The sequence below is a fragment of the Buceros rhinoceros genome, unplaced genomic scaffold, assembly GCF_000710305.1.
Source record: "Buceros rhinoceros silvestris isolate BGI_N320 unplaced genomic scaffold, ASM71030v1 scaffold22559, whole genome shotgun sequence".
Classification (NCBI taxonomy): Eukaryota; Metazoa; Chordata; class Aves; order Bucerotiformes; family Bucerotidae; genus Buceros; species Buceros rhinoceros.
The window spans coordinates 1-23,887 of NW_010431242.1; the positions used below are offsets into that span (position 1 = coordinate 1).

General features: G+C 39.8%; 1 protein-coding gene across 1 annotated transcript; it reads left to right on the plus strand.

Moving 5' to 3' along the window:
* Positions 1-65: 65 nt before the first annotated feature.
* Positions 66-23,887, plus strand: MYBPC3 (myosin binding protein C, cardiac; the record flags this gene model as incomplete). The annotated part of the gene is made up of 18 exons (XM_010143368.1): positions 66-232; positions 716-881; positions 1,802-1,908; positions 2,236-2,265; positions 2,417-2,553; positions 4,049-4,126; positions 5,344-5,503; positions 6,162-6,266; positions 8,578-8,766; positions 10,779-10,913; positions 12,113-12,280; positions 13,623-13,711; positions 15,271-15,466; positions 17,674-17,813; positions 18,542-18,701; positions 19,275-19,411; positions 21,547-21,733; positions 23,846-23,887. Coding segments are annotated over 18 exons (2,362 nt in total), but the record flags the coding sequence as incomplete, so codon positions are not given.

A 23,887-nucleotide genomic window follows, 5' to 3' on the forward strand; every position in this document is an offset into this window, starting at 1 on the left:
CACCGTCGGAAAACGGCGACTCTCCCGGCCGTAGAGAAATGACTGGACGCGCTTTGGCATTGCAGGGAAAAGGATGGAGTTGAGCTGACGCGGGAAGAAACTTTCAAATACCGATTCAAGAAAGATGGGAAAAGGCAGTATCTGATTATCAATGAGTCAACCAAGGAGGACGGCGGGCACTACACCGTGAAGACCAACGGTGGGGTGTCAGTCGCTGAACTAATTGTACAAGGTAGGCACAGGTGACATTACAGGACCAGAGAAGCAGAAAAACGGGAATGGGCTGAAGGTAACGTTCTCCAGGATAGTGCATAGGGGCAAACTAATTGTACAAGGTAGGCACAGGTGACATTACAGGACCAGAGAAGCAGAAAAACGGGAATGGGCTGAAGGTAACGTTCTCCAGGATAGTGCATAGGGGCAGCACGGTCCTCATGGCAGGGGAAAAGCGTAATAAGGGGCATAACATTTGATAATAAAGGCCTCAGGGAGAACTCAGACCCACAAGCCGGATGTAACGGATACCCCGATAGCGACAGGTGCTTATCTATCAGTGCCGTAAAGCCCCACGTGCTTGGATCTCCCACCGTACTTCACCCTTCCACAAACAGCTTGCTCAGCCCCAGCCTTTTCTGCTCAGTAAATCCCCGCCAGCTGTTTACCCCAGAGCTTTCTGATTTGTTGATGCGCATATCGATTCTTTTCACAATATCAGAGAAAAAGCTGGAAGTTTATCAGAGCATTGCGGACCTGACAGTGAAGGCACGTGACCAGGCAGTCTTCAAGTGTGAAGTTTCCGATGAAAATGTGAAAGGGATCTGGTTGAAAAATGGAAAGGAGGTGGTCCCAGATGAAAGGATAAAGATCTCCCATATTGGCCGGTTAGTCTTTCAGAAAGCCGTGCAGGCTTGGGTGTTGCATTACAATCCACAGGAACTGTTACCTTGGGGACAGGAATATAAAACAAGACTTTGTCCTGGCTCCAGCTAGAATGAACAATACACAACATACAATCACAAACTTATGTTGGTATGTTTGCAGTCTTTCTGTGTTGGCACATTTTGCATGTATGACGAGGGGTCTGTCAGCAGAATTCATTCTCGATTTTCATAAGGATTTAATGTTTTCTTGGTATTCAAACAGTCTAGAAAACACAGTGTTGATAACTTTAAAATTTGCAGTAGTGTTGAAACAGATCAAAACAGCACTTGTGCATAAACCCCTTCAGAAAAATTAGTGTTTATATTAACACAGACAATTGTGCAACTCTGTGCTCCAGGTTCTTAGCATTCTAACTGCTACTGGAAATGGAGACAGGAAGATTCAGACAACACACAAGCATTACGTGTTAGGCAGAGCCTTCCTTGGTACTCCCTTTCTGTATTGCTTTGATTTTAAAATACTACGGAGACAGAGCAGCAATTTCTAGCTTGTTTTTCCGGAATTTATTGTAGTCATAATCTGACCAAATGAGACCAGTCAGCAGCATTCCAACTGCCCTTGGAATGATAACGGACTGGACTAAAGCAGAGAAACTGCCTCCTCTAAACAGGCTAGACTGTGCATCTACCCTGACAAGAAAAATCAGTTCACAGACAACACGCTGATGTGGATTTGCTTGAATACTCAAAGCAGAGCAGTCTACAGCCTCGGTGGTTGTTGACTTGATAACATCAAGGGCAAGGGGAGAAGAAATAGTAATGTCTGTTAATATCCTATAGCCTGCACCTCATCTCTTGGGAGGGAGCCCTCTTTCACCTGGAGAGGTGAGTGAAGGGAATGTATTTCTTTGCGTTTCCAGAATCCATAAGCTAACTATTGAGGACGTAACACCAGGTGACGAGGCTGATTATTCCTTCATCCCGCAGGGATTTGCTTACAACCTTTCTGCCAAGCTTCAGTTTTTGGGTAAGTTATCTTAGAATGTGCAGTGGGAATTCCAGAGGATAAAAGTATGGCATTAGCCTTGGTTATACCAGGAAAGCATACACAGAATCCCTTCCTGATGCCTCAATACAGGCATGTTGCTTTTCCCGGTTATTTTGTGTTACCATTATCACATCGTCTTCCAAAGCCTGTTTTCCACTTTATTGCATGAATCGGTTGATGTATATACCTTACGAGGTTTTAATGATGAATATTTTTTTTAATTACTTTGTGGGTGCAGATGCTATGTAAATGGTTTTCTGATCTATTTCTTATACCCCCTCTCCCACTCCTGTCTTTTTTTTACAGAGGTCAAGATTGATTTTGTACCAAGAGAAGGTAAGAATAGCAATCATTATTTATATGCAAGTAAAATAGCAAAGGAAGCAGTGTTTATTAGTTCTTAATTTAATGTATGAATATCCACTTTTTCTTTTCATGGGAACACTCAGACTATATTTAAAACTTATTTTCTCTGCTTTTGCTACAGAACCTCCCAAAATCCACCTTGACTGCCTGGGCCAGTCCCCTGACACTATTGTGGTGGTGGCTGGGAACAAACTGAGATTGGATGTTCCCATATCAGGAGATCCAACACCTACTGTCATCTGGCAGAAAGTAAACAAGGTAATGTGTAACTTGACACGATGTCTGAGGCAAGGAAGTGTATTTTCTTTATGTGATCTTGCTTTGACTTACAATTCTTAGTTACAAGTATTTTCATCTTCCTTTTAATTCTATGTTTTTTAAACCTCCAAGAAAAAAAAGAAGTATCTGCAGTGCTGCTGTTTGGGATTTAGCTGATTTTATGAGGGTTCTTTTTCTGAACTATTGCCAGTTCTTCTATTCCAAAAGAAGGGGACGAGTATATACGGATAGACATAGGTCCGTACAGAGAGTAGACACCACACATATTTATTGTTTTCCTGACTCAGAAAGAGAAGGAAGTCTTCACCTGGTAGAAGGATCTGTTCAGGAAATGACAGCTTCTTTTTTAAACTTTCTCAAGAATTCTATGGTCTGTGAAGAAAATGTGTTCTGAGCAGACTACTGGGGTAAAACTGCATTTGGTATAATGGGAATAAAGGACACTTGCTATTTGCCTTATCAAAGCAATTACAAAACAACAAAGAAAGAATTCAGAAGCTAGACACAAAATGTGAAGGGAGCTTCCTTTCTGGCTATCTCACAACCCCCCCACTCCTCACCATCTCTGGGCTCTTGAGCTATAACTAGCACAAAACACAAAAATATTTTGCATAATATTCTACAACATCATTATACTTCCCATAGGTGTAGATATAGACAAAATAATATCGCCAGTTGTAATGATTTACCCAGTCTCATTTCTTTGTAATTCTGACACATTCTTTGCTCTGGTTAGCATGTTTAATAACACTTGGGGCTTTTTTCTGCAATGCAGAATTGGTATGGAAAAGAAGTCCTCTGTATCTCTTTGGGGAACTGGGAGAAATGGACTCTCTCGTACAAGTTCCTGTGATACAGCACTGGCTGGGTATCAGACAACCGCTGTACAGTGTTACTTCTAAAGCATGAGGTTTCAATGTATGTGTAAAAGAAGCCAGTCTTGGTTTGAAGAATGTATAGTATATAATTACTAATGAAATCATAAACAAACAGTAGCACAGCTTCAGAACACATTGTCTGATACGTGTTACAGACCTGACTGTATTTCTGAGTGCTAAAACGTGTACATCAACTTACTGTCCCATGGTTGCAGAAAAAGGTAATCATTTTTGCAGTTACGCAAGATGAGTATCTAGTACCACAGGATGCAGACAGGTTCACAACCAGTAACGGTTCTACTGCAGGAATGTCATGCATATTTGTTAAGCTCTAAATTTGGTTTTGCTGACTTACCCCCCCCTTAATTCACTGCAGTCTGATACAGCTATTTCCATTTCTAGTTTTTACTTTTGTATCAGTTGTTTTCCTTCTCAGGCCTGTGTGCTGCCTCACTTTGCTCTTTGTTTTATTCGCATCTCCATATTCAAGCCTCCTAACAAACCCATGGACTGTTCTCCTCTGTCTTGCAGAAACAGCTTTACTGCTTTGCTCAGAAAGACTTAATTGACTCTCTGTGTTTTCTTTGCTTATCCAGAAAAGTGACGTCATTCAAAGCAACAATGAGTCCTTGACTCCCTCAGAAAACAGCAGTGATTTAAATACTGACAATAAGGTAAGTTCCTTTTTATTTGTGCACATACACAAATATGCGTAGTGTTTTCCAGATGAAAGGTCATATTCAGAAGGAAATAAAATTAAAATCAGTAGACTCTAATTAAAACGAGTGAAGCAAATAGCGTAATACCTCACAGTGGTAATTACCATACACTTTGAATGGGCACAGGAGATCTGGTGATAATTTTAGCACAAGATGCTGAGTGAGGAAATCTCTTTCTAATCACCATCACGTGGCGGTTGGATTACACAGAATCAAAGCAGTTACTTGAAAAGTCTGTTTAATGTATTTGTGAACGCTTATCTCTTTTTTTTCCCACTAACCCGTAACCTTCAATATTAACTAGAGGGGGGAAAAAAAGACAAAAATCTTGGAGGATATGGGGAAAGACGACAGTGGGGCAACAGAGTGGACTATGTATGTACAAAACAGTGAAAGAAGATTCATTTTCCCACAAGTTCCCTTTTTGTCATAAATAACTCGTAGAATAGAGTATTTTGCATTTATTATGCAACAGTAAACCTTTCTTAGGGTTAGGATTCTGCTGTACTAGTCACCGTTCATGGGCAGATGCTTTCTAATGGTTCCTAGCCTAAAGACAGGTGGGCGTGTAAAGAAGAACGGAATGTGTTATATAAATACACAGCAAAGTTGTGGTCACTACATTTAGATTTCAGCTCGGAAGAGTAGAAAGTTACCCCAAATGGCGTTCCTGAGTGACAGAAATCATGCTGATGTCATTAACAGTTACAAGAAACATTTTTTAGAGGGAAATTGTTCAAATCGACGTTGTCTGATGCCAAATGTAGATACTGTTGATCAGGAATGTTTGCTCAACCGTTCAAAAAATTTGAATTTACACAGTACCCAACTGTTATCCATTAAATTCTTTACATTGATGCTAGCAGCTATCCCAAGGAGGAATTTGTGGAAGTACTTACTAATGCCTTTGAAACTGAACTGGGTATGTGTAGCTAGCAGCGAATCCTAACAACCTGCAGACTTTTGGAACCAATTCCAGTTTTCCCAAATGTTATTTATGTGAGCCACTTAGTATGTATTTTCTCTCTGCTACATACAAACAGAACTTGGAAAACTTTATAGCTTTTCAATATTTTTTTTAATATTCAATGATTTGAAGATTTTTTTCACCTGCTTACATACCAGGCTCATCAGTCTTACTTACAATGGTCTGTTACTTTCACTGCCCACAGCTTCTGTTTGAATCTGAAGGCAGAGTTCGTGTGGAGATGCATGAAGACCACTGTGTCTTCATTATTGAAGGAGCAGAAAAGGAGGACGAGGGAGTGTACAGAGTTACAGTTAAGAATCCAGTGGGAGAAGATAAGGCTGATATCACAGTCAAAGTTATTGGTAAGTGAAGGAAGGGAACAACCAGATTATGAAAGCTTCTGGAGTCCACTGAAACTCACCCTTCTCTAAAACTGAGGCAAGTTCTGACTTTAGGTTTAGAAAAAGGATCATAAAGGCAGAAATACTATCAATCACAAAATTTGGCAGAAGTATTTTTCACAAGCATTTGCCTTCTGTGTGAAAAAGTAAGAGAACTCCTTCCAGTTTCAGGTGATCCCATCGTTTTATAGATGGCATTCCATTCTGAAGCATATGGTATTTACTACAAATATCTCAAAAATAACAAAATACGTGAGGCATGCAGCCATTGTGTTTTATAGAAAGTGTGTCGTAGAGAAAAGAGGACAACCTGGAGCAAGCCTCTTACAGAACAGAATTACATTGTAACCATACGTTTTTGCAAAAAGTTGATTAGGTCTGGAAAGAGTAAGGGACCTGAATACTCAATGGTATTTAAAGGAAAACCAGCCTAACAAAGATGCATTAAGGAGCAGGATTCGCTTTAGACTAAGATAATAGAGTCTTGATTGTACCTACCATTGCTATCTGACAAAGCTGTGTCAATGTGATACAGGAAAAAAGGTTAAAGAAAAATATTTAATTGGCTTGTATGGAGAAATTGACACGGTAACAACTCTCACTCTCACGCTTTCTTCAGATGTTCCTGACCCTCCAGAAGCTCCCAAGATCAGCAACATTGGAGAAGATTACTGTACTGTGCAGTGGCAACCCCCTAAATATGATGGTGGGCAACCAGTACTTGGTAAGAAGTGCTAAAATATCAAGTCCTCAGCAGCATTCCCTATATTTATTGCTGTGCCTTTCAAATGGCACAGAAGCCTTCTCTATGTTTATTCACTTGAGGAGTACTGTCTCTGAGAAACGAACTCGCATATCAAACCTTTAAACTAGCCTAGGTTCTAGCCTTTCAGTTCTAGGGAGAGAGCGCTCGCTACCTGTGCTATTTGAGTCAGAGAAATATTTCAGCAGGTAAGTTATCAAAGCACAAGAAGGTGATACCAAAAATAATTAAAGCTAAACATTCTCACTCAAGGCTGTTATTTTAGGTTAGTATTCAGGCCTTCAGACTTACCTGGGAATCCCAAAACAGACCTGTGGCAACCTCAGTCATGAACTCCCGATGTCTGTGCTCTTGAGCACTCATGCAGTGCATATTTCTTTTAGAAAACTAGTTTGTAATTCTGTGTCATATATATCCACACACCACTGGTCACATAACACTTGTCAATCATTTTAATGACCTAAATATCTGAACTAAAAACTAGAGGTCAAAGCTATCATGCAATACAGGAAATGAGCCAAAGCGATGAAGAATATCACCAATGCCGTTTTAAGTCCTTAGGCATTCAATCCTCCTTTTTGTAACAGATGGCATTGTAGGCAGTCTGCTACAGTCTTCATTAGCTGTATCCAGCAGATACAGAAAAGAAATTCACACCCCATATTTGCTGTTACACGAACCTCTCATGAGGTCTCGTACTTTATATATTACAGTATCTTTATCAGACATTCTGCGCATTTGGAGAAATAACTTGCTTTACCAAATGTCACAAACAGTACCAATATTGTCATAGTCTTTTTACCTCTTTTTTTTTTTTCTTTTTAAATGGCAGTTCTGGTATGTCACAGTAAAGAAGTGTCTGAGTTCTGACAGGAAACTGCATATCTCAAATGGCAGAAAAACAGAAACTGAGTTTCTGACACTTCTCAGTCTCACAGACCCTGGTAAAGAGAGGAAAAAAAACAGGAACATGTCAAAGGAAAACACAGGTTCTTTGCTGACGGCGTTTAACCCTGTTTGAAAGCTACTGAAACCAAGCATGTCAGGAGTAACTTTGAACGTTGCACTGATATGGCCTGACAGCTCAAAGGTGCTACGTTCTGTAGACTCCCATGTTCTTCTTATGATTCAGTGCAGACAGGAAAGGCTCCTGATGCAGAATGTCTGTGCGTTTAACATGCCAGCAAACATGCCTGTTGTTCTCCATCTCCCTTTAGAGGCTCGAAGTGTGAATCGTACTTCCCAGGTATACCAAAGGGACATCTGCAAATCTGATAGCGACAACCTTTGTGAGCAGAAGTGATTGAATCACTGACCTACACAACTCGATTCATACATCTTCGCAACATGTTTGCTGTAGACTTAAGCTATTGTAGCTGACCACTGCTACAGGCATACCTTCTGTAGACTGTGGGTAGAAACAGACACATTACATAGAAGTCTATGGGTGTCGCATCCAGGCATACCATCTGCAACACAGAGAAGCAGCATCCTCCATATTAAGGATCAAGAATCACAGATTCCTTTCCCAGTTTTGTGAAATGAGACGGTTATCTTTTAAACTGCCTGACTTAGTCATTCTGAAAAACAGCATGGTAGTGTGGGAAATGCTGTGGATGTTGAGGGGGCCAGGGAGATGTACTAGAGACTTGGATTCTGGGCATACAGGCTACATCTAAGCTGTACCGCAGATTTGTTCTGCAGCGCATCCAGCTCTCCTGGTTCTCTGTAATCATACAGGTTCACTTTCCTTCCCCAGGGAATCAGACCAAGAAAAATGGTGTGTGTCTAGGACTCCACTCACTCCACTACAGGGCTGAAGTAGAGCTAGGGTCTGCACTGTCTGGGAAGCACTCCACAATTCCACCACTTAACAATGGACACAGAGATCTAACACCAGTTATTTGATAGATCATTTAAAAAAAAAAAAAAAAACAGGGAAGTGTCAAATTGTTCTTCCAACTGATTTTTTTTTTCATTGGGATTTATGCTGTTAGTCAAGATTAGTGAATTGCAGCACAATATGAGAAAGAAATTAGCTTTTTTACTCTTGGTCTCATCTTACACATTTCAAGGCGATTTCTCCTTCACTGAAAGGGCTTTCTGTTGACTTGCTGTGTCTCACACATTTCTCTGCTGTTGGGAGTGAATGACCATGTTCTCACCAGAAAGGATTTACTGTTTAAACTAGCTCTCCTAGTGTCTCTATTTCACATACATCTAAATACCTTAACAAAATGTGCTTTTACATCATAAGAGCTATCCTTTCCAGGCTATATTTTAGAGAGAAAGAAGAAGAAGAGCTATCGATGGATGAGGCTGAACTTTGACCTTTTAAAAGAGCTAACCTATGAAGCCAAGCGAATGATTGAAGGGGTAATTTATGAGATGCGGATTTATGCTGTGAATTCTATTGGCATGTCCCGACCGAGCCCTGCCTCGCAACCCTTCATGCCAATTGGTGAGTTTTAACACACTCTATGTTATTTCTAGGACAAAACCAAGACAGGATAATTTTCAGTTCTTCTCTTCAACTGCCCTTACACCTAAAAAGAAAGTGTTAAGAGAGAGGTTATCAACCACCTCTATATTCTGTATTTAATCAACCTTTTCCATTGTAATCTTCCTCTCTCTTATCACTTGTTCTTCTTCCTGAGAAGCACAGAGGTTCTGGTTTCATGAAATTGCTGATGAGTTTTTAGTTGTTATAATTAGAAGTGCGAGAGTCAAGCTGGATCTGATAAAGGAGGAGAACTAATTGACAGAAATTTTCCTGTCCCTCTCAGCTTCCCCCATTTCCATATGGGTGCAAATATCACAGTATCCCACCCAGTACCCCCTTAATACTGGCCCTCTTCACAGCTAAAAGGATAGCTGATTAAGATATTTGAGGAATGATTTTCTATAAATAATCCTTCCCAACACAGCAGTGCAGTGTCTCCTGCAGTCCCCGAGCAAGGTGCAAACCAAAGGAGTCCTCGGGAAGCCTGCCTGCTAAGAGCTTTGGAGAGAAGACCCACAAAAACACTAATAGCTGGAGATTGATATGACTAGAGTTGCTAAATCTACAAATACCAGCAAAGGGGGAGAGCCTGCAGCAGGAGATAATGTAAAACCAGATGATGCAGTGGAGAGGTCAGAAGGAAAGGATGAACTGCAAGAAGGGTCTCTTAATTCTGGATTTCAAACACGCAACAGCTGGTGTGCAACAAAAGGCGGCAAACGAGAACCATCAAGTGGAGCTACTGAAAAAAAAGGTCCAAAGTTTTCATGGGATAGACAGAGTTTTACTTGATTAAGGATAAAGTTCACACTTACTGCTTCAGCGAAGAGGTTTGGGGTTTTGGTCACGTACCCTGTGGTTGTGTATACCCCAACTGCCCTTGCCTCCTGTGTGCTGTTCACAGTCCTTGCTGCTATTCGAATATGAAATCTTTTGATACAGCTAAAGAAAAGAAACGGGTGATATTTTTAAAATTTTTTTTACAGTAACTTTGGGAGCCCAGATCAATTTCAATCAGTTGTACAATTTATAAACCTGTATATAATTTATATAATTTATATGGAATAGCTGTTATTTATATTCAAAAGCTGTTCAGTTTATAGTACATAGAATATGCCAGACATACATTTCTTTAACCTGATTGCTTTTATGCTATGTATACCATATTCGAGCACTCTAAATGTTGTTTTGAAAAAGTTATCTTTCTGATTGTTTTTTGGAATCGAAGATTTCACAGTAGATTTGTGCGTATTTGGGATTCTCAAGAAAGGGTTTTTCTTGATGGTTTTTTAATTAGTAGACAACAGTCATGCTTAAGAAGACTGAATTTAGCTCGTGGTCTTTCTGAACTATGGATTTAAAAAGAGCCATGACACTCCTGTTCTGGAAAGATATGAAATAGCTATAACTAACTGAAGTGAAAATCTTTCATCTCCAAAATATTTTTCTGAGGCAGGTCTCTGTTATCAGTGGGCAAACTGGAACTAGTGTTTCTGTAAACATGTAGTCGTAACTTCTGGTTATTTTTCTCCACTGTTAAAGGGAAATGAGTGAAATCAAATTTAGCCACCAATTACTTTGGTCCTCTGACTATGTGATTTTTGTCTGACCATAGTAAGAGTGTAAGTACAATACACATATTGTTTGCATTTTTATTTCTAAACTTCTCTGCAGACTTCTGCTGACAGTTTGACTCCCTTCTACAACTCTTTTTTCATTGGCTTTTACTTATAAGGGAGCATATGTGAATAGGAACTACTGTCTTAACCACTTGTTCCCCTCCCTGATATAGGGATCTTATGCTGCACTTATATTAAATCAAGTATTTACAACTGAGCTTCAGCTGAATTTATTTTATTAGAACAGACAGTGGTATCTCATTCAGCTGCTAATCACTCCTTCTGTAGCCTTTGAATTCTCACAGTTACACTGCTATTTCTCAGAATTGACTTCTACGTATTTCCTTATAGCTCCTCCAAGTGAACCCACCCACTTCACAGTGGAAGATGTTTCTGACAGCACTGTTACCCTGAAGTGGAGAGCACCTGAGCGGATCGGAGCCGGGGGATTAGATGGTTATATTGTGGAATATTGCAAAGATGGATGTAAGTAAGCACAAGTACTAGGCAGCAGCAATGGAACTTTTTAACAAGACTGTGATTACAGTTGCTTCACTGCAATATCCTTATAAATCAACCGTATCAAGTATCATTAAATTTGAGCTCTAATCTATGACTGACATCCTTGCCAACCATCAGCAGACTTATCACAACGTGACTATACAACCACGAGAGTCACATCAACCGTAGTGTCATCTTTGCAGTCATCATAAACTGAAATACAGAAAAGTACTACAGAAACACCAGTGCTGTTCTACAGTTTCTACTATAGTTTTGTAGTGTTCATAAACCATGTATTCCTTAAAACCAGTGTAATGAAATGACTGTAAGAACATCAGTCAAACTTTCAAGTAACTTACCTTATGTCATTTAATTCTTATGGTGCAGTTACTTTATTATCAGACCACAGTAACAACAGAATTTACTATGATTTTACAACATAACATTTGTATCATAAAAACCAAATAACAAAACTTATCATCACTTAATTACAACATTTTTTCTGACACTAAGGTCAATTGCCACATAACCTAAACTAGGGTTTTTACAGAGTATACTTCATCCAGAAATAATTTACAGTCTTTAATGAGATACCATCGTGGAATTATCAGAATCCCTATGTTATCATCACAGAAGAATGATTTTATCAGTCATGCTTCTGTGTCATTAGAATAACTAACCCTAAGAATTCTGTCTACCATGTCCATTGAGAAGTTAATACTAAATTCCAACAGTTAAGTGCTCTAGTAACTGTTTTCAGCTCTCACCGGTTCCTCTGGGCACCCACAAGAGATGTACTTGCTCCAAGAAAAGATTAAATTAAGGCTTGACTTTCTTGCTAAAAATACTTCCAAAATTATCTCCCACCTCTTTCTAATGAAAATAAATGTAGAGAAGCCCCACAGGTTTAAGCTCTATAAAACAGAATGCCAAAGAAACTACCCAAAGGTGATTCCCTTACCCTTGGCTATTTTGAATAACAAAGTGTATACATCTCTTAACTCCACCTGTAAACGAATCTTCTATATCCAGAGTTCTTTTTCCAGCTTAATTTTTTCCTTTTTAAGAGCGGTATCACATGTTAAATTCATTTTACCCCAACACAAATTTACTTTCAACTTTTCAGAAGGCATCACTTGGGAAAAATAGTATTATATTACGATATGCAAATTGTGTACTTGCAGCTACAGAATGGATTCCAGCTCTTCCTGGCCTAACTGACCGCACATCTGCACTGATTAAAGACCTGGTCACAGGGGACAAACTTCATTTCCGTATAAAGGCCATAAACTTGGCTGGTGAGAGTGGAGCAGCAATAATCAAAGAGCCTGTTACTGTCCAAGAGATCCTGCGTGAGTATCTAGACTGAATAAATCTTACTCATCTATTTCCTCTGGTGAAACTTCTGACTTATTCTGAGAATAACACCCAGACAGCTCTCTCACTTGGACTAGGCACCCAGTATCTTCTGATTCTGAGTGCAGTATTATACTGTCCAGGTCTTTCTAATGCATAGCTCTTGCAACAAAATCCTACTGCTTACTTTCAAAATACAGACATTTCATCTCTTGTAACGGCATTGTCAGCATTTAAGATACACACGCTTAGCTCTCTGCTAGAAAAGCTGTTATATTACTGCAAAATGACCGCTTTGTCTACAGCAAGAGATCTATTTAAATAAAAGCAGTTATCTGTATTTGTTCGCCCTAGGTTATTAACACCCTGTGTGCCACCCAACAGCAGTAGATCATAATTCATTTGACTGGTAAAAGATATCAAGCGATATCAAAAAGATATCAAAAGATATCAAGAGCTGCTAATAGTGCATTCCTCGACCTGGAGTATTGAAGCGTCTGCCGGAGTTTTGCTGACAGTAAAATGATTCAGTGTAAATGAAACAAGTCATAATGCATCTCAAAACCAAATGGACATACTCCAACTGTATGTGAAGAAATTGTTTCAGTAGATGACTAGGAAAAGAATAAAGAGCACACTGAGAACATAGAAAGCTTTCTAGTGAGGTAGAGGAAGGCAGGGACTAGGTAAAAGAAAAACCAAACGTGCTAAGGTCCCTCTTTTGTTAGTGAATAGTAAGCTGCTACAGTGAGTCTCCACTCCTTCCACCTCAAAGAAAGAACTATAACTGAATGACTCTAGAAAGGTAAAGGAAATCCATTGATTGCTCTACTTTCTGAGTAAATCCATAAATATCTCCAAATGACAATCCACAAGGAGCTGCATATCAATAAAGCAATAGATTAATTGCAGTCTATAGTCAGTCTTTTACTCCAATGCACCCTTTGTCCCATCCCTTCTACTGAAGTGATAACGTTCTCCAAAGAAACGAAGTCCACAGAGAAGACTCACGTTCAGCGGAAGTCACCCAAATCTGCCATTTCAGATGCAACACAGTTTCACAAATCCTGCTGGCATTGAAACCTGCTCAGTTGTAGATACGTAACTGAGATTTACGACTCTATTTTTATTCAGTAGTCAAATGCATTTGAAAGTACTTAGAGAGTTGACTACTGCCCTGTACTGCCCTATACTACTGTATGAATGGTGTTTGCACACCTTTCTTATGCTTACAAGTATCCAAGCCTCTCCTCTTTGGTGTTTTGTCTTATCTGTGCTACAAGTAATATTTCAAATTATCAAAAGCTTTGTATTTAATGTACTAATGCTTAACTGCAGAGCGTCCCAAAATCTGGCTGCCACGCCATCTCAGACAGACTCTGGTAAAGAAAGTGGGTGAGACAATCAATATTGTGATCCCTTTTCAGGTATGTACTGGTTTCTATTTTGTCACCGTTATTCATCATTACTTACCTAAAGTAAGTTTCCCTTATGCACGTTCCCACAGCAGTATTACATCAGGTATGGATGATGATTCAAAAAACTCTCTCAAACATTAAAGAAAGGTGGAAACAAACAAAACAAAAAGCTCACCACTCTTTCGACTCAAGTTTATTGTTTCTTCCATAATCCCTCCTCTTGGGGAAGAAGAAAAAGTGCTGTAAGTAAGCGTAAACCCAGTCTTGCTTACTGAGCATAGGATGTACACAGCAGGAGTATAGTGACATAGGAGTACACAAAAGCGTAAGAACTCCACCAGCTCCTGTTCTGGACCCAAGGTACGTGATGTTACTGGGCAACAGTAATTCCCCCTGTGTAGACTCTGTGTGTATACAAAGAACAGCTTGGGTATTACTGTACGTGAGCTCTAGATGTAAAACACGCAGCGTGCCAAGGATCATCGAGAACGCATGCGTGTAACTACACAGACTGCTACGGCATGCACAGAATTGCTAAAATACACCCGCAGACTGGCTGACCAAGAAGTATTTTTTGAATTAATTGAATTTGTAATAGTGTTGACTTGCAGCTATAGCTACAATTCTTAATACTGCAGAAGCTATTTAGAATATGCAAAATTGAGGATCTTTAAAAAAAAAAGCTAAAAGAACATTTTACATTTTTAAAAGTTTATATCACTGAACATACCATACTCCTGGTATTCATCTAGCCCTGTGCTGCACTGTTAATCTGGCAGAAACTTAAACAAAAAACAAACCCACCAACTAATTTTCTGCTATATCGACTACAAACACAGTTAATAAAAATTATATGGCCCTTTTTTGTGTTTTCTTGGGATTCTTGGTTTGCAGCTGTATTGTGGAAGTAGTACTTAAATAACTTTCGAAGAACTAAATATTATCTACCAGTTTTCCTGGAAATTGCTGAGTGGCATTGATGTAAACCAGAGATATCTTACTGATTCCACAGCGTCACCTTCCACAAGTATAGCAACACTGACTGTTCAGGTTGACAGTCAACAATTTTTGCAATGCAGAAGGAATTATACAGTAAATTTCATATCCCAAGACTTCAAGATCATAACAACTTATCAAAAGATCTCAAAAATATTTTAAGAAGGGAGGAGAAGGAGAAAAAAGGTAATAAACTCCTCAGATATTAAAGACTGCTGTTACTTATTAATAATCATAGCCAGCCAGATCAACTCGTGGTTTCACAGATGCCTGGGAAGAAGTACCAGACCAGCACAAGTATATTTTTTTCTGGATTTGTCCTCAGTATAATTCAAGTCTCTTCTCTAACTTTAACTAAAAGGCATCCTCAGGGCATGGTGCTACTTACCCACACAGATGGGAGCAAATACTTGTCAGCAAGAAAACAGAAACTGGAAAGTATTTACAGAGTTCACTGTCTCACCTCTGCACATTACATTAGGCTTTCTAGACTTACAGAACACTAAAACCAGAAAAACTAAAAATGGAAATCTATTACAGCCCCCCCCAAAAAATCCTTTTTTTCTCTTCAGGGTAAACCAAGACCCAAAATCATTTGGATGAAGGATGGTCAAATTCTAGACTCCAAAGATGTGGGAATTCGGAACAGCAACACAGATACAATCCTCTTCATCAGAAGGGCGGAGCTTCATCACTCAGGAGCTTATGAAGTCACCCTTCAGATAGAAAACATGGCTGATAAAGTCGCAATAACAATGCAAATCATAGGTAAGAACCTGACAATGTCAAAACTAGGCATATCATAGAAAACAAAGTAGTGGCCATACTGATGTAATCCGAAGATCCAACTACGTCAGAATGCATTCTCTGACAGTGGTTGATGGCAGATGACTAGGACAAAGCTCAGAGCAGGTCTAGCACGTCGCTTTACTCTCCTAGAACATTTTCTCCATTCCATCTATACCATCATTTGTAGATGTAACAATATATTAAAAATTAAAAAGATTATTTAACATATCATTTGAGCTGTTATTACATTAATCCAATAGTAGGTTAAGGCTTAACGTGTTTTTCTTTTCTTAATAAAGATCTGTCCAGTGAGGCCTCCCCCAAAAGTGTTCTTTTTCCTTTTGTTGCACCTAAGACTGTATTTTTCTTCCATTTATCAATCTCTTCCTATAGTATTTAAACTAACTACCGTCCCCAAGATCTCCACAGTTTTTGACAAAGCATTGTGTAAGCATCCCTTTAAAACAGAAAACAACCGTTGTGTAGATTTACCTGTAGGTAAGCGCACAGGAAAAACACTTGTAAACCCAGGCAGATACCGTGGAGGGTTATAACGTAGGTAGACTTGAAAACAATTCACAAACTGCTAAACATCACATCTGTCTACTCTTAAATTATAATACTCTTTCTCAGCCACTTACAGCTTTCCCACTGAGACCGTTGCAGTTTTCATACCCACACAAGTATTCGTATGTAGCATCCAAAATTACTCTCTTCAAATCAGAATAGATTGATTCTGTATAGTGAAGATACACATCTAGAAATATGTCTAGATTTTATCTTTTTTAAGTTGTGATTTAAGATAACAATAAATACACTCCCACATTTTGATAAGCAGTGTTGTTCATTTGACAACACATGACCTTCTCCTGCTTCAGAAATGGGGAAGAAAAAGAAAGAGTGCTTCACCTGAAGTTGGTAGCTGTTCAGAGACACCGAAGAGGACAGCTTGTTCTCTGAAATCTTAGTGTTAAGAGAGAAAGGAACAGGACAATAAATAGAATGAGAGGAATGCTTTCCATATTCTTTACTTAATTTCATGCAGTGTTGTTGTCGGTTCCAGTGTCGAGCAGTTTGAAGGGGGACAGAAAGCTAATTCAAAAGCAGTATTTGATTCCAAAGTATGCCATTGGAAAGAGCACGTTATTTTTTGACATAGAAAGTCACAGTTCCCCTAGTAACACTCAAAGGCTGGTTTATTACTGGTTTGCATATCCTTCTTTAAGGAGTTAAATTAGCAGCAATCTATAACTGCATTCCTTTGTGCTTTGCTCATCTCAGACCTATGGCTGTCAGATTCTTACTATTTTCTTCATTTTTTCATCTTAGCTACAAAAAGGGGAGACAGTTTCCATTCAGCTCTCTAGAATGATCATGAACTATCCTTCACTTAATCACAAGACCATGTACCGAGGGCTAATCGTCATCTCCCAAACAGGCCCTGTAACTGTGAGCAGCAATCTAACATACCAAAAAGGGGAACCAGCATCTTAAAGTAAACCCAGACAGGAATGGTAGTCAATAAACCTAATTTAAATATTACAGCATTAGACTAAACAACATTGGTATAAATATGAATGATCCTTAAAAGAAGAAAAAAGAAAATTACTATATTTTCTATATATTTCCAGGTATCTGAAAATGAACATAGACTTCTGTACCTCTTTGAGAGTTTGTTCTTTTTCTAGTTATTACAGAGAAATGTCACTAGTGGGCAAGCTAACAAGCACTGAGGCAACAGGGAAAGGAGTCAGGTATGTTCCCAAGTGGCTGGCCCTCCTTAGGCGAGAGGAATGGGCACCAGTTGCCATTGTTGTTTACATTACTCTTGGTGTACCTAAATGGCTGAGAAATTGCACTGAGGTAAAAAAGCAAGTAATAAAACTGTCATAAAGGAGTTCACACCCCTCCCAACAACACAAACTCCATCTTAAGGAAGGGTTTGTCTGGACCCCCTGTTACTAATTTTACTGCATTGTCTATTTCTCAGTAGGTTTCTCAGAACCTCTCAGAAGAGCATTAAGAGGATATTTGAAAATTTCCCAAATTTCCTGTTTACAGCTTCAACTTCACATAACAATTATAGGTTGCTGTCAAGTGCTATTTTTTCCCTGCATGGGAGGAAATGACAAAGCTCTTAGATCTTGAACCAAAACCTAAGGGTTGTTTTAATGTCTCCTCTGCAGACAAGCCTGGTCCTCCTCAGAATATAAAGCTTGTGGATATTTGGGGATTTAACGCAGCCCTGGAGTGGACACCTCCAGAAGATGATGGCAATGCACAAATCTTGGGCTACACAGTCCAGAAAGCTGACAAAAAGACAATGGTAAGAGTCAGCAGCTTTGTATGGAGTTTAAACTACTACCTGCTCTGGGAACAGAGAGACCTGAGGAATTCATGACTCTCAGTAGTGTGTCCCATGTCCTATGGCCTATCAGAGGCAGTTAAACATCAGAGAATAGAACTGAAAAAGAACCAGAAGTCTCAGTATAGAACTGTGTGAAATGCCTGGTAGAAAATGTAAAAAGAGACACCTGGCCTGTCCAGCCTCTGGTGGTGACTCAGGAGGTGGAATTATATATATATATTTTTTTTTAATTGGAATTATATTTTTCATAAATGCAAGGAAAAACATAAAGGGGACAGAGGAGGACTTAGAATTGAACTCAGATGCTGGGCATAGTAGGGTATATACTGGGAGATGTACGTGTACCAGTCAAACTGGAAAATGTCTTTCTTGTGGAAGTCCTCATCCAGTAGTCATGTTCTGAGGACACATCCTGTATCAGGTTCCTCAGATATGAGCAGGGCTAGAATGTAAAGAGTTTTCTTTCCCTGAAAACACAAGTATTCAAACATCTATCACACCAGCCAGATCATAAGGGAAAACAGATCACCTGATCTTCACTGGAAGCAAGATAATATTCATTTCGCAGGTGTTAAATACCTGTCTGTCAGTCTTTTCCTTGTAGCAAGGAGGATCTCTCCATGCCAAAACTAGCACCACATGTGACCTCTCATGGCATCTTTCTAAACAGTACAGTCTTGTTACAGGAATGGTATACCGTTTTTGATCACTATCGTCGCACAAACTGTATAGTGTCAGACCTGATTATGGGAAATGAGTATTTTTTTCGAATCTTCAGTGAAAATTTGTGTGGATTGAGTGAAACTGCTGCAACCACCAAAAATCCTGCCTATATCCAAAAAACAGGTAAAATACTCTTCAAAACAATGAATTCTTCTCACAAAAGCCACTAAGTGCCAGAAGTAACACAGTGGTAAATGGAAAATACAGTACTACTAGATGCACCATTAGAGGTATTTTTCGTTACTTAGTAACTAGCACTTACAAAGTATTTTAGCATCAAGAGCCATCTGGGCAGATCTTCTGTACTAATACGAGTGTCTGTTCAAAAATTTTTATGACCCAGTCTTCCTAAGCTATACTGTTGTAGGAAAACAATTCAAGTGGGGGGTTATATTTGCATTCTGGAGTTAAAGGTTTAAGATGTCTGTGGTGAAGACTTCCCCTGCAGACATACGGCTTTCATGTTCTTAACAGAAGCTGAAAACCCATGATTGCCAGGACCTTTGACTTTAACTAAAGCATTAAACAGGAGATGTGTTTTAGCATGAAATGAATGCAAAGGTCTGTTGTATCATAAATGTCATAGCTTTGAAGCTTCTCTAAATCACACAGGCAAATTAAATGACAAATAGATTGCATGTAAGTCAACAGAACTGAAAACAATAGTTCTTACTATTTTTTTTCTTTGAATTGCAGGCACCACTTATAAACCACCTAGCTACAAAGAACATGACTTCTCCGAACCTCCTAAATTCACTCACCCTTTAGTAAACCGTTCTGTGATTGCAGGATACACCACCACACTCAGCTGTGCTGTGAGAGGAACCCCCAAGGTATAGATGACATCAGCTGGCATTGTTATGGCAGTACATCGACATCACTTTCTGAGAGTCTGAGTCCTTTTTTAAATTAACTAGAATAAGACCTGCTGTCATGTGGAAGCTTTGGGGCTCTTTTGGTTTTTAATCTCAGAGGAATATTTTATCAGTCTAAATGTATTTGTTGAAGTCTCTTCAATGAAGAGTACAAAAAGATGTACTTTTTTGTTAGTCAGAGACAAGCAGTAAAAACTATCAGCTAGGAGTGAAATTTAGGCTTCTCAAAAAAGGGAAATAGGCTTTTTGTCTGCAGTGAGGGAATTTACCATATTATGACATAATCTTGTCATAAATTTAAGCTGGTACAATCACGAGAAGTGCAGCACCCTTTTTCCTTCCCCTTCTGCTTGCTTATTTCCAGCTCCTTTCCCTTCCTCATGCCTGCACAAGGATCTGATAGCGACACAACGAAACATGTAAGATAATTGCTAAAAGTTAAAATTAATTCAGAAAAAAACAAAAAGAAATGGTAGTCCTAAGGCAATCATTTGCTGCAGTTTATGGGATGAAGGAGGAGCTCCAGACAAAGATCAAATATAAAAAGGAAGCGTGCCTATGTACACAGCTGCAAAAGACCAAGAACATCATAGAAGAAATACCAGCAACTGTAGGCTCTTCCAGTAGCTGCCTCAGCTTAGATTCGTTATGAAATGACAGTGTCAGTAAGGATATTCCCTCTTGGTCCATGGACCTTCTTGTGCATCTGTATCCACTTCATTCAGTTCCCTTGCTTTTAAGAACATTCTAAGAAAAACTTTGTATCTTACGGCTGTTAAATACAGTAGTCACAGGCTTTTGAATGTGGGCATAGCTCTTCCTTCCACAGCAGCCTGAAGGATAGAAACAGTCCTCACCCTTCAGTACAACCGATACGCTCAAAGCGGCTTTTCCAGATACATTTCTGCACTTGCATTACCCAAATTAACCTTAACCAAAAGTTTCAGCACCCACTGCAGAACTCTGCAGCGGGTCTTCTTCACAAAGAGGAGCTTACATTGATAGAGCTTTCCAGTTCTGAATAAATACGATAAATAAGATTATCAAGCATACCTCAGATATGATCTGTATGGCATGAAAAATTTACCCCTTCAAGCAGAGCCAATATTCATGCCCTATTCTAGTGTTGAAATAAAAGACATATACCCAGAAAGATAACCAGTTTACAGAAAAAGAAGCGGAGGCAGGGAAAAAACATCCAAACCTAATATATTCAAAGACACTGGGATGCCCTGAATTGTGTATCACAGGTCAAAAACAGAAGTGATTCAGTACATTTGAATGCACTCAGTAAAACAGTGCAGTAGTTTTGGGTTTTTATTGGTGAAGAAACAGAAGATATGAATTCTGACAGTAAAACTGCTGAATGCAGAGCTTGGTCTTCTACTCTTTAAAGCCTGTTTCTTCACTACAAGTACTAACAAACTTGACATTAAAAAAAAAAAGCATGTATCAGATTTTTCATTTTTGAATTTTTCATTTGTAAAAATTAAAGGCACATTTTCAGGTACCTGAAACAGAAACAGAACGCAGTGGCTTGAATTGGTACAGAGCCAACCACTTCACTGCTCAGCTGAAGCCAAGAGCAACTTTATTTTGAAATTCATGAAGTTGCTAAAGATAGGCTAAATGGTTTGGAAAACCCTTTCTCAGCCCAAATCTTGGCATCCCAAGCTGGCCACTGAACATCCACAGACCTTTATGACACTTCTCTAATAATCCATGCAGTTTAATTCCCCTTCCGTAAAATACTTGAAGCATTCAAACAGATTTTAATAAGCACAATTAAACAACTCCTGAACGAATGGATTTGTAGTCGATTTGTAGGGGGTTTTAAAACTGCAATAAAATGGGGTGCAGACCGACATTCTCTGCATGCTACTTGAGAGTTAAAGAAAATACCGAACATTAGAATTACTAGTTTCATGCATTTGTGCTGAATGAGGAGAGGTTCCTTGAAAAATTATTAACATAGTAATATATAGCCCTCATAATGCAAAAACCTTTGATGGCTAAATTAAAGCTGTAAGATCAGCTGTAAGTCTTCCATTTTTTTACCTTCTATTTTAAATCTCTTCTTTTGTGTTCTTCAGCCAAAAATATTCTGGTACAAAAACAAAATGGATCTATCTGGGGATGCCAAGTATCGCATGTTCAGTAAACAGGGTGTGTTGACGCTGGAGATACGGAAACCCACTCCATTTGATGGTGGCTGTTACACCTGTAAAGCTGTTAATGAGCGTGGTGAAGCCGAAATAGAGTGCAGACTGGATGTCAGAGGTAATCGCGTGAACCTTATGGATAACACCAATACTGGAATGAAAACAGAGTAACAGATAGCTTAACAAACAAACAAACATACAAGACCAAGTGCCGGCTCCTGCCCTTGAGTCACGACAGCCCCCTGCAGCGTTGTGTGGCTGGAGTGGCTGGAAACTGCCCAGCAGAAAAGGACCTAGGGGTGCTGGTCGACAGCCGATTGGACATGAGCCAGCAGCGTGCCCGGGTGGCCAAGAAGGCCAACGGCCTCCTGGCTTGTACCAGCACTGGTGTGACCAGCAGGAGCAGGGCAGGGATTGTCCCCCTGTATTGGGCACTGGTGAGGCCACACCTTGAGTCCTGTGTCCAGTTTGGGCCCCTCACTGCAAGAAGGACATTGAGCTGCTGGAGTGGGTTCAGAGAAGGGCAACAAAGCTCCTGAAGAGTTTAGAGAACTTGTCTTATGAGGAGCAGCTGAGGGAGCTGGGGGTGTTTAGCCTGGAGAAGAGGAGGCTCAGGGGAGAAATTACCGCTCCTCTACAACTCCCTGACGGGAGGTTGTGGGGAGATGGGGGTTGGTCTGTTTTCCCATGTGACAAGTGAGGGGATGAGAGGAAATGGCCTCAAGTTGTGCCACGGGAGATCTAGGTTAGATATTAGGAAGAACTTCTTTAGAGAGGGTTGTGAAGCATTGGAAGAGGCTGACCAGGGAGGTGGAGGAGTCCCCATCCCTGAAAGTGTTTCACAGCCGTGTGGGTGTCGTACTGAGGCACACGGTGTAGGGACCCTGGCAGTGCAGAGTGGATGGTTGGACTCGATGATCTTAAAGGTCTCTTCCAACCAGATGACACTGTGAAACAAACAAAAAAAAACCTAGTTCCCCTTTATCTGACGCTGACTTCTTTGGTAGTATAGGAAAAGTTTGTTAATGACACACACCAGCAAGCTTGCATTCTTCATTCTAAACTGTTTGGACAGAATTAGGTTACTTGCTAGATAACACAGGTCTGAAGGTGGACAATTACTACGTTTCTGACTTCATATTTTCTAGAGAAGGTACGTAGCACCAGAATGGAAGTCTATCCACAAACATTGCACTCTGGGTAATTTTATTACCTTTTGTGTCATACTCTCTAATTGAAAGTTTTAAATAAAGTCATTAGCCATTAGACATACATAAAAGGTACTGCATGCTGCATCACAAACACTTTTCAAACACTGATCATTTATTTTGTTTGTCAAGTGGGCCAGGAAGAAAAAAAGACCCATGTTTATAACACAGCAAGGAATATTAACTAAATATTTTTGGTAAAGCTGCTATTAATGTATCTCTTTGTCAATATGAACCTATATAGCACCACTCTGAATGCTCATCCAAACCAGAAAAAGTGAAAGTGGCCTGTGTAACAGCCGTTGATGGAGATCTGTCTGCAGCACGGCAAGCCAGATGGTGTTTATCCGCAGCACAGGGCTCATTGTTTTAGCCAGCGCGAAGCCAGGAAGGCGTACGCAGCACACCTTGCAGTGCTGGGCACTGGTATCCTCACTGGGCTCCTGGCAGCAAGCGATCCAGCTGCATTAGTACCCTGGTGAGGTACTAAGAACTCTGAAACGTCCTGCTAATCTATGCAGCAGCTTACTAAGATGTGCTACCCTGTGGCAACTAGCTGTGATACAGGGCACTCAACCTCTTCCGTTGAGGGTCACTTATGCACTTTCTCTAGTATAGAGGATGCAAAATGGCACTTTATTATGTACTGAACAGAATTATATAGTGTTCCACTAAGCCTCGCCCATCGTGGGTGGTTACTGCATTCCTGTAACGTAAGCACGTAAGCACGTAATCTTCCGACCGCCCACACTGCCACCCAGTGTTCTGCAACAGTGTACCGCAACACTACCCTGAGTTCAGTGGCTAGCTGAGGTATTTCTGTTTGGGGGTACAAGGTAGGCGTTGCTTACAGATTAACACCATCTTCCGAAGTGTGCTTTGGAAACATAAAACCTTGGAATCTTCAGAGAAGGGCAACTACTATAAAGCCAACATACTTCACCTTCAGCACCGAGTCTCAATTTAAAATTGAGATCCTTTAATGTCTGATAATATCTTTATCTTTTCTTTTCATTCTCCAGCACTTCAGTAGAACTCTGAATCTCAATTCACCTGCAAGTCAA